Genomic DNA, 12,127 nt, shown 5'->3' on the forward strand with positions numbered 1-12,127 from the left:
GGGGGGGCGCCGTAGTTTGGTGGAACTAACTTAGCATTATACCATGTGCCTTAGAGTGTTTAGTTTCCTCTGATAATGAAGAGTTGGAGATTAACAAGACAACTCTGAAATATTCATAAGCCAAAAGCAAAAGGTCTTCCAAGTGGGAAGCATGTGGGATTTGGAGCCAAGCAGACCTCTTTGTATTTGAACCCTATTACTTGCTGAATGACATCAGACAAGTTACTTAACCTTTCTGAGCTTCAATTGCTTTATCGGCAAACTGAGGATAATCATAGTAACTATCTTAGAGTTGTTTGGGAAGGAATAATATCTCAGACACCCTGAGAGTATGTAATAAATAGTAAATGCTAGAATAACTTCCAGGCTTCTCAAAGTACTCAATTTACTTTACACGACTAAGCCCATTTCCAGGAGTTGAATAAATACACTGCCTATAAAATGTACCCATTGCTTTGTTCTTTAAGGGGCTCCAAAGCACTATGCAAGACGTTTATTCTTTCAGCAATGCTAGGGCATGTGAAGGGTTACAATTTTCCATTTCACAGATAGGAAATCAGAGGCATAGAAAAAGTCAATGACTTGCTTAATGTCACATAAAGCCAGCGGCAGAGCTATAATAGGTCATGACCCCCAGTGCGATGCAGCTTGGGTTCACCTTTCAAAAGTCAGGGGTAAGCAACTCAGTCTCATTTCTCAGATTTTCTATAGCTGCTTATCTTGAGAACTTTTGAAGCTTTGGGGAATTCACATGGGTGATTTGACCTTAAATCTCATGCCACTGGCAAAAGATTAATTGCTAAAACCTGGAAAGGGGCCAGACAATTCTGTGTAGCTGAATAACAGCACTGTCTAGGGATGTGACTGTCCTGACAGATTTAGTTAGTACATAATTGATAGATCTAGAGTTTGTATAGCTTTGCTTCCCAGATAGATAAGGCGACAGGCTCTGAAGGCTGACATTTACAGAAGCCCTACCAGTGTTTTGTAACACTGAATCTAGCTTTTCCACTCTCTGCCTCAGAACATTGCTCATTTTCTAAGGCTCTGTTCTCAGCAGGCAAGAAGATGAGGGGATCTGACAAGAGGGCCACCTTGCCCACTGTAAGCCAGAATGCCCATCAGTCTCTAGCACTGTCATCTGACTGCTTTTTAAAGTCTTTATTTACCCTGATCCAATGCAGGCTGAAGTCAGAGAAAGATGCAGCACGTTACATAGCAGCTAGGAATTTTTCGTCACTATCAGAGTCCAAAAAAGATAAATGGCAGCCATATACAACATCAAAGTTTGGATAGTGGGTCTAAACCCTGGATGGGAAATTTTCACAATTTGATGCTTATTCCAGACTCAAGTGTCATGAGACCCTTTTCAGCAATTTGAACTCTAACAGGAACACAAAAACCTCAGCTTTTATTTCTTTCACTTTAGTCACTCACTCCAGAAGTATTTTGCTGATGGGGAAGAATTATTGGTGAATATTTTTCACTGTAATTTGTATTCAGAGCCCATAGAGTTTACCATAAGATTTGGTTATCTTAATTCTTATTCGCTAGTTTTGTTTCGATTCAGGAGGCGTTGCTGTGTGCCTGATATGTACCCAGTACACTTCTGTGATTTTGTCACTTTCTCTCGTAAAACATCTGACCCAGTAGCTTAGGTCAGTAAATCAGTGGTTTTCAGTGTGTAAGATCTTATGCACAGTGGATCTAGCTTTTTGGTTTTTGTTAGAAGTGAATAAAGATAGAATTAAATAGCCTTCCTTGCCCTTACAAATAAAAACCCAGTGACTTAACACATAGAGATATTTTTCTGGGCTAGTTACTACTTTCTGAATGTAATTTACTACTTTCTGAATGTAATTTACTTTATAAAAATCATTCAGAAAAAAAATCTTATTATAATCATTTTATTTCATATAGACCATTTTTAATATTCAAATAGTGTATGAGCATTCCTAAAAAAGTTGCCACTCTGAGTTAAGTGAGTGATTTTGTCTTCTGTCATTAGATGAATTAGAGAAATTAGAACAGGAGAGGCTGGCTCTGGAAGCCACTATCAAAGACAACGAATGTGAAGAAGGAAGTGGAGGCATCCGAGGCTTGTTTAAAAAAGCTGGCAAGCTGAACATTACTAAGCCAAATCCTAAAAAAGGTAAGTACTTTTAAAATTTACAAGAAATATTACCATATGAGCCGCTACTTGAGTTTCTGTAAGGGGCAGAAGTAGGCGTCTAAGATGTTGGGAACATTGAGTAAGGACTGAAAGACATTTTTTTTGAGAAGGTAGTATGAGTAAAAGGTAGAAGCTATTGTCATTTATCAACAATGTTAAGCCCTTTGTAACATCTCACTGTAAAAATCTTTATTTTAAAATAATATTTTGTTTGGGATCAGAATGCATGCCAGAGAATAGAAATTTCTTAGTTACAATGAAAAGGGCACAAAAATTTAATAGCCAGTAGGCAGCAGGTTTATCTGTATCCTCCCACCACACACACACACACACACACACACACATACACACACACACACACACCCCCCTTGAAGACATTTCAGGGATTTGAAAGTTGATTAATACAGGTGAATGAGGGATCCAGCTAGAACTCAATTTCAAAAAAAACATCTTTGTCACAAACCAGAATTCTGGACTTGGAAATTTATTGATACTAATTACCTGCAGATTTTGGCTGAGTGGTACAAAGCCACTGAGAGGACCAAAAAATGAGAAATCTTGTTATAAATTTTATAAACAGGTTATTCAAACATCTGATTTTTTTTTTAAATTGCTCTTTCCAGAAACTGCAGTTTTGAGTTTAATGAGGTCTACAGCGACCTCTTCTGGTAGAAAATTAGAATGTTAACATTTATTTCTGTCATGCATCAGAATCTTAACATTATTGGTCATTCACTGGTGTGAGGCCCAAAAAAGATAATTTCTCTGGGAGCGTCTCCAAACAGCAATATCCAAACCGAGACTTCATAGGCTTCTAGTCTAGTTACAGGATCCAACCTTTCAAAGAGGCTATTTTCTACCTTGGAAAAGATTTGGGTTTGTTTGCTTGTTTTCTTACTATGGCCCAAGGAGAAATTTCACCTGTATATAATATTTTTATATATTTACATAGAATGATGGGAAATACGAACCCTTCCTCTTCAAATACTAGAGGTACCCTCGGGCACCTGGATATTCCATGGGCTATTAGGAAAGCCAGCTATGTACTGTCACCCTTAAAATTACATTTTCTTAAAAAACGAAATGTCTAAATCTAAAACTGGGTACATCGAGATTTTCAAGGTGTAAATATTGGAATAAGACCATCTTGATGCTAACTACTATCTTCTTTCTTTTCCAATTATTTGGTTTATTTGTGAGAAGAGTTAACCATCCATTGAATCTGGTCTATTCAATGGTACAGTCTGAAAAAGCAATGAAAAATTCAGAAGTCATAGCCCATTACTATTCTTTAGCTGGTGGGGAGGGGGGAAACATTAATGTTCTTATTAATGAAAAGGAGACTCGTTATTTTTTCTGGAAGCCTATTTCTGCATCACAGTATTCTTGGGAAAAATGTGCTCTTCTGAACATCAACATGTCTCATTGTTCAGAAAAGCAAAATACCATTGTTTTATTTTCAACACCTGAAATTTCAGACTCAGCTGTACAGTAGGCCCTTTCACTGCTCTGGGCTTTCATGAGTTAACAATTCTTTTGCGTTCTAGATCTGGACTAACTCTGCCTCCAGACACTCATACTTGAGTCTACTGGATGCTTTGATGTGCATGTGGGTGCAAAGTTTGGTCCATTTTATAAATATATTTACTTTCTCCCTCAGCAATTCCAGGGAGATAGAAACGATATAAGATAATTGCTTCAGAATAGGCAGGCCCAAAACATGGGAACAGCAAAAGACAGAACAAAGCATCTTTAGAACCTCTTAGATCAGAGAGGAAGCTCTGAGCGGCTGTCAGCTCTCCTCTAAGCACTACACTGACACCATCTCTTTGAAATAAGCAATAAAGTCACAGCTTTCAAAGAGGTGGAAATGAGAAATAATATATACAGTGTAGCAAAGAAACCCCTACTAGCAATAGGAGCAAGGATCCAATTCAAACACTGGCCTAGTTCCCTGGTACACTTTCATTGTTTCCATGTTAGGTTGGAAATTGCATTTTTTTAAAAAAATTTTAAAGTATTTTATGTGCACCCTTAATAATAACTCAAGTAAAAGAAGTTTGTCTTTCCATATTTCCTGGCTTTTTCATCGCATTCACCGAGATTTGAATAGCTTCACAAGACTTCTTGAAAAGAAAGCAGAGGAGGGCCATAAAAAGTCGAGATGCACATGGTCTCTAGCCACCTTTACAATCCAGACATTCATGGAATTTACACCAAAATTGCACTCAAGTGAATGAATTGTCTAACAAAGTAATACTTCTTATTCTATTGCTTATCTCCAGAAAAATGATCACATGTTCTACTTTCAAGTCAGTCTGAAAATATAATTAAACTGACATCTGAAATTTAGAAGAATCAGGATTTTTTTTTCAGATAGTTTAGCATTGTTATATATCTAGATAATAATTCTACTCAGACACAGTTTACTAAAGACCTGAAAATAATCCACTGCTTTATAATAGAAACTAATCAGAAAACCAATATCAAAGTTTTGAACTATTGAAGGTGATCTAAACTCTATGGATTCAACTTTTATTTTTCTTTTGCAGAGACTAGAGCTCTCTATTTATGTGTAAGTGTAAAAAATACTTACAAATTCGTGACCTTTCCTCTATTTTCCTGAATAGATTTATTGGAAAGTTATTTTGTTTCTTTCCTCAAAAGACGAATGACTATACTACTTTCTCTTTCATTAAAGACAGCAGCATTAATGCAATCCAGTCCATGCATGTGGGAGAGTTCAACCAGAAACTGGTGGAAGCCAGCAACCAATTTAAAAAGAAGCAAGGAAAAGGCACAATTGATGTTTGGTGGTTATTTGATGATGGAGGTAAAATTTTCTAGAATATACACTAGGGAGCAGAATTTCTGTGTTGATAAATTTAACAAACAGCATGAGAAGGTATATGAAAACGCTTTACAGTTAAAGAATAACATTTCTGTGTTCTCCAAAGACTTTAAATTATTAAGAAGCTATGAATGTGGGAATGAAAAAAGATGTAAAGCCATTCCTTTCCTTATGGTTAGATATACTCATCTTTTCTGTCATAACTTAGTCTTTTCTTTTTTCAGGGTTAACACTCCTTATCCCCTATATCTTGACTCTCAGAAAAAAATGGAAAGACTGTAAATTAAGAATCTATGTTGGAGGGAAGATTAACCGCATTGAGGAAGAAAAAATAGCGTAAGTAACTTATCTGTCACATGTTAGAACATTTTGGATGTTTGTTGTTCTAATGCTTTAATTTTAAGAACGTTGTGTCTTTGAAGTACAATAGATTTAAAGACAACCCCGCCATCATAGGCGTCATGTTTACTTCATTTTCTGGTCAATAAATTGTCTGTGTAAGTTTTCTAATCACTGTTTCCAAGTCCTTTTATCCCCTGCCACAAATCCTTTCAAAAAGAAGTTTGGCACAGCAGCCTCATCTCAAGTCTATCTTGTATAATGTTCATTATGTTCTGACTAGTAAGTGCTATCCAAGAAAAAAGGAACCTGAAGGAATTAGTGTCCAAAAGTTTCTTCTGGAAGGTTCAAACTTGTTAATTCCCAACAGTCACTCTAACATAGCTCACTTAAAAGAGAGCTGCGTGACTGCACCTGGTCCTAGTCTCGGCCCTGCCACCGAACAAGCTGCAGGACCTTGCAACAGTCACAGTGCATGTCTGCTCCCTTCTCAGAAACTACTTCCAGAAATCACAAAACAAGGATGGGCTTTTATGCAGTGATTTTTCTTCATACCTTCTCCTCCTTCTTAAGAGATCATTATATATTTAATTCCTCTTAAAGAGAGCCATGTATTAAAATGTAAACAAACGATATCTATAACAATTATACTTTCTTAAAGCCAGTTTCTTATTGGGACAACTGATGAAATTTGCAAATGATTGGTGGATTAGGTGATAGTATGATATCAATGTTAAATTTCCTGATTTTAAAAATTGTACTCTATTATGTAGGAGAATGCCCTTGTTCTTAGAAAATACCCACTGAAGTATTTAGAGATAAAGAAGACCTGATATCTGCGATTTACTTCAAAATGGCAGATCGGTAGGTAGGTGGACAGGTAAACAGAAAGCAAGAAAGCAAGCAAAAAAAAAGAAGAAAGAAAAGAAAGGAAGATGTATATAGATGTAGACATATATAAAGAGAGAAAAAGAGAATAATAAATCAAATGGGACAGAATATAAACAATTGATGAATCTAGGATTTCTTTGCACTGTCCTTGCAATTTTGAAATTATATCAGAATTTTCAGTTGCCAGGGGAAAAAAATCTCTAATATGTAATGACATTATATATAATAATCATTAGTGTGTCAGTGCTTTGTCAGTAAACTATAAATGTTATTGGCAAAATAACAGTCAATAAGTATTGAAACTTGTTCTTTTTTTCAAATGATAAAGCAGCTTAATTGGCTCTATATTATCTTCCCTGAAAGAGGAATGCAGAGCTGGGTTTGCTATTTCCAGTGTCTGTACCTGTAAGAATTTCTTTGCCTTCAGCGGAATAGCTTGGCCACACTTAATATATCCATCAAGTGCTGTGATGAAAATCAAACACTAACCCAAGGCTTTGTCTGAAAGCTAAGCTGAAATAAGACATGATTGCTTTTCATATCTTAAACACAAAACTCTTTGATTGAAAATAGTTAAATATGCAATGACAGAGTGTTTTTCTCTTTTATATTTTCAGAATGGCTTCCCTCCTGAGCAAATTTAGGATAAAATTTGCAGACATCCATATCATTGGTGACATCAACATTAAGCCAAACAAAGAAAGGTATGAAACATTTAACAAGGTCTGTTGTTCATCTGTGATACTCTCTCATCGTCTTTTGTCTTGATTATCAAAGGGTAAAAATGTTATGTATTTACTGCAGTGACTTCCTGATAGGATATAATAAAAAGGGACTTCAAATAACCATGACATAGCACTATCAAGTATTTCTAATGGAAGGAAACAGTTTTATGTTGACGATGAGCTTGAGAGGGAGAATTGTTGAAATGCAGTTTGGTTAGCATTTTAGAGTTGCCCTTCATGTTCTTGGTGTCTATGGTGGCAAGAGTAGCAGGAAGTAAAAACTCAGATGATTCTGACCTGAGCAGTCAGGGCAAGTTTTCATTATTTAAAGTTACCAGTGGAGCATCCTGGAAGGGGAGCTCTGGTGGACATGTGGAAACAGCCTGTGTCTTCTTGGCACAATGACAGTGCCAGCCCTCATGGCCATTTTAGCTGTTAGGCACTAAGGATTCAACACTTAGAGTCTATAAGGGCCCCCAAAGAGGAGCTCTAAAACTATTTGAAGCCTGGCAAGGAAATGTATTGGCTCTAAATTTTAAAAATGACAAAATTTAAACAATTGTTTAATTGTCTTCAGAATGACATCATTTGAACCCTCATTAATTGTTAAATTTGACAAGACTAGATATTTGAAAACAATTTGTAGGTTAGATCTCCCCAGAAGTTCCCTGAGGTACAAGAAGATTGTCCGGAAATTATAGCTGATTGTAAATTAAGTGAGCTACGTAGAGCAATAAGTTAACAATTACAAAATGTTCTCAATTGTTTACAGTCCAAAATCATGTTTACTGTTGCATCTGGATGCAGTTTTATGCATTTGATTTGGCATGGAATGGGGCCTCCAAAGATTAGAGAGTCACAAAGGTCTCAGTGTGGCTTATGTCCTTGCTGGACTGCTGGACCTCGTCTCAGTTCTGTTGACCATCATTTCTCCTGTAGTTCTCTTCAGGTTGCCATTCCACACTCAAGTCTTCCTGCTCTTCCCTGATTTTAAGTCATTGTCATCCTTTATGAGCTCAATAACTAACTGAAAATCATCCAGATTTAGGATGCATTCTTATTTACCAAACAACAGCCTTGAATTTCATGCTGTTTGATGGTATTCATGATTCCTCCAAGGCTATGGGTCAGTGAAAATGGTTTCAAGAAACACCTTAACTGTGATAAGAAAGTTATATTTGCCAGGGTCTACCTAGGTTATTACTATATAATATTTCCTTATATCATATATGCCATAATGCTTTGCATTCCTATATTCCTACAGTTATAAATACTTAAGAAAAATTAAGAACAGATTTATAATTCTCCTTGGTAAATGAAGTCAACATTCTGATATGATCATTGTCAGGCAATAATCTTTGGTAGCCTTCCACATTTCATTTGGAGAATTTTAATTCCTAAGTCTTTGCCTCTTGACATTTGCAGTGATGTGATCAAACGAGTTCATCTTATGGCTCTAATTGGTGGAAATGCATAATCCTTCAGAACACAGCAGGTCCAATGATGCCCTGGTACATGACACTTAGCAACAGGCTAGAGCCTGACAATGCTCTGCAGGTATAGGGCCATTTACTGTTGTCTAGAGGGCAGTCACAGTGTTCCCTACTGACTTTTGGATTTTTCTATAAGCCCTGGCTCAGTCCTTGGTACTAATCAGTCTACTTCTTGTAGCCGAATTCTTCTTGCTGTTACTTGTATTATCAGCAGCAAAGAACTGTCTGTGCTTGCTGATTAATTTGTTCTATGTCCCTTGCCTCTTTACCCATCAAAATGGCTTTCTCTACCCAAGGCCTTGTTTCCCTATCTTTCTTTCATGCTAGTCTCTGCCTAGCTGCCATGGTCACCCACTGCACCCCATCCTTTTTGTCCTGTCACCAAGGAGAATGTCGACGTATGTCTTCTACTGACCACGCCTCTTCATTCTTTGAGCACCTATCATAGTCTTGACACTCTTCATCTTACTACCCCTGACCTTTGTGCCATGGTTTCTTCTTCTCTGGGAGCAAATTCTATGGACAGTAGGAAGAAACAAAGGACTCAGGCATTTGTGCTTTTGTCTTAGTATCTAAATTTGATTTTAGACACCATTTTATTTTTTATTCTTTTAATTACAATTTTTTTATTATGGTGACATTGGTTAACTAAATCTAGTAAGTTTTAAGTGTATAATTCAACAGTTAGGTATAATATGTTGCATCATGTGCTCACCACCCATAGGTAGCTTTCTTTCTGTCACCACATATTTGATCCCTTGTACCCTGTCTACCTCTCTCCTCCTCGCTCACACTCTATTGTCCATGTAACCACTAGTCTATTGTCCATGTCCATGAGACTCTGTTTGTTTGTCCTATTTGTCTGTTGCTTTTAGGTTTATATCCCACATATAAGTGATATCATGTGGTTTTCAACTTTTTCTGTCTGGCTTATTTCACTTAGCATGGTTATCTCAAGGTCCATCTATGTTGTCGCAAATGGCAGTATTTCATCTCTTCTTATGGCTGAGTAATATTCCATTGTATATATGTACGACATCTTCTTTATCCAGTTATCTATTGTAGGACACTTCGGTTGTCCATGTCCTTTTAGACACCATTTTAATTTGGAGTTTCTTAAATATTCTCATCATTCTTCAATGAAGAGATCTACTTCCCTTTCTCAGAAAAAAAAAAATGAATTAGTTTTCACGATTTTGGAGATTTTTCTCTCTGATACTTCAAGGTCTTAAGGAAGACGCAGGGGAAAAATCCATTCTTACTGGAGTAAAAGAATTCTTACAGCTAATGAACCCTGGTGTGAAGACAAAAGGCCACCAGGAAAAGGTGTGCTGGAAGTGCCATCCTCCTCTCTTCATCCTCTGCTATAACTGAAGCCATATTCCATTATAAAATAGCCACGTATCTGATGTTGGCAATGGCTGTCCCAATATTTGAAAATAAATTTTAGAACAGAGAAAGGTCATTCAGTAAATCTCTTACACGGCTACTGGTAGCACATTTGGCACCTTTGTGATGATTTTAAAAAGGCAACTCCTCTGAGTAGTTCAATTAGAGAAAGAACTCTTCCTCTGGGCTGATGTATCCCTGGGCCCAGAGCCCAAAGCTTAGAGCACTGGCACAATTTTAGCTCCCACATGGGCCTTCTTGGCTGGGCAGCCTTTATCTACCATTAACAACTGTCTTGATCACTGTTCTTTCCTGGTCACTTGATGACACACAATGTCAAAAATAGTTTGTCAATGATTTTCATGTTGGAGACTAACATTAAATGCCCTTAAACTGCCTTTAATAAATCTTTTAACAACCCATAAAACATCAGTAAGTCTTGATGAAGACATTTTATCATAGAAACATTATCCATAAATATGGTAGAGCAAGGGTGAAAAGGAGTTCAAAAGCAAAGTTAATGAAAAAATAATTGAGCCAGGAGAAACTAAAAAGCCCTTGTGGTTAAATTTCATTTTTTATCATATGGACTGAATTAAAAGTCATAGGCCAAAAAGACAACCATCTTTATATAGAAATCAAAGAAAAACTAGAAGCAATTAACTAGATAATTTAGTTTAAAGATGCTGGAGTGGTCACAAAAACAACTAGTACATTAATTTGAGAGAATAAATTTTATATGAGTAGGGGGACATTTTTATGCAATTAAAAACATTTGAAACTTTGTTATTATGAGGAACAAGGATGAGGAAGACAGGGAAGCTAGAAGTTAATTCTTTTAATTGAATTAATTCTCATTTATATTAATTCTCTTTTAATTGATTTAATTCTCATTTAATGGCATGTAATGCTTGGCCTATTCTAGAGTCAATAAAAATACTTATACAAAAAATCACATTTAATAAGACTCAAAACAAAAATCTTGAGCTACCTTTGGATCACCTAGATAGGAGATGGAAAATGCCGGGTTAGGGTTGAGGCTTAGGATGAAGAAATCAAAGATGAACATAGACAAGGGTCAGTAAGAGTTCAGAGAAAATAAATGGGTAAATAGAGCCACATTATTTTCTGTGTCATTTAGCATGTTTCATTTACAAGTAACAGAAAACTCATAGTGACTTAAATAATGGAAATTATTAGGAAACATAACTGAAAAATCCAACTGTATTTTGGCTTTCAGGCAAAGACTGATCTTGAAGGTTAATTTTATCATCAAGGACTAATTCTCTTCCATTCTCTCTACTGTATCTTCCATTACAAAATCATCAAACTTGATTTTGCTTATAAAAATAGGATGACTATCCATAGCAACGAGTACTACATATTTGCTCATTATGTTCAGTAGGAAAGTTTTCTCTTTCTCAGTCATGACATTCAGGTCATGGGTTCCATTCAGTTTACACCAGTCTAAGCCACTGGGCCCCTCACCTATGGGGACCCTTGCTTTTCTCTCCCCGACCCACAGCCTCCTACCAAGAATGGGAATTGCTATGTGGACTGAAGGTAAGGAGGGCAGCCCTACCCAACTTCCAAGAAGCTTAGTTTATCTTCTACATTAATTCATTCATGTCTCCCATAGAATCTGTAAAATAAACTGATGGAAATTCATTTATGGGCTGAGTGTCTACATTACAACTGTCTTTGACTCTACTATGTAGAAAATGTATCTGCAGAATAATTACTTTCTATATGTTTGTGTGTTTATATTGATGATCTATAATGCCTGGGAAGTTAACAATCCTCAAACATGTTAAGGCCTTTCCTTGTATAGGGAGACAGTACTATAGCCATGGTTTTACTCATGGTTTGTCCCCTGCAAAGATACTCTTAAAAGATTTGCATGCCATTCAGGTCTGATTCCGCAGCCAGCAGAACCAGTCAAACGTGAAGTATCTGTGAAATAATGAGTTAGTTTCCCACTGTGAGGCCTCCTTTATAAATTCCAATTTCAGCTGGAAAGTCTTTGAAGAGATGATAGAACCATATCGTCTTCATGAAAGCTGCAAAGATTTAACAACTGCTGAGAAATTAAAGAGAGAAACTCCCTGGAAAATTACAGATGCAGAACTGGAAGCGGTCAAAGAAAAGGTAAAGACTTGTCGTCCTTAATTTTTACTTGGCTAACTAGCTGAAAAAGAAAACACTGGTTGATTTAAAGATCAAGAAGTAATATATCTATTATAGAATTTCATTATTTAAGGTCCAG

General features: G+C 36.4%; 1 protein-coding gene across 1 annotated transcript in view; it reads left to right on the forward strand.

Moving 5' to 3' along the window:
- SLC12A1 (solute carrier family 12 member 1) overlaps positions 1–12,127 on the forward strand; it is an 80,074-nt gene that overhangs the window by 64,723 nt on the left and 3,224 nt on the right. The window contains exons 20-24 of the mRNA XM_011355175.1: positions 2,009–2,152; positions 4,875–5,006; positions 5,249–5,360; positions 6,872–6,958; positions 11,874–12,009. Of these exons, the coding sequence (XP_011353477.1) occupies positions 2,009–2,152; positions 4,875–5,006; positions 5,249–5,360; positions 6,872–6,958; positions 11,874–12,009 (611 nt within the window). The remainder of the gene's footprint in view (positions 1–2,008; positions 2,153–4,874; positions 5,007–5,248; positions 5,361–6,871; positions 6,959–11,873; positions 12,010–12,127) is intronic.

The sequence above is a fragment of the Pteropus vampyrus genome, unplaced genomic scaffold (genome assembly GCF_000151845.1).
Source record: "Pteropus vampyrus isolate Shadow unplaced genomic scaffold, Pvam_2.0 Scaffold19, whole genome shotgun sequence".
In the NCBI taxonomy this organism is placed as follows: Eukaryota; Metazoa; Chordata; class Mammalia; order Chiroptera; family Pteropodidae; genus Pteropus; species Pteropus vampyrus.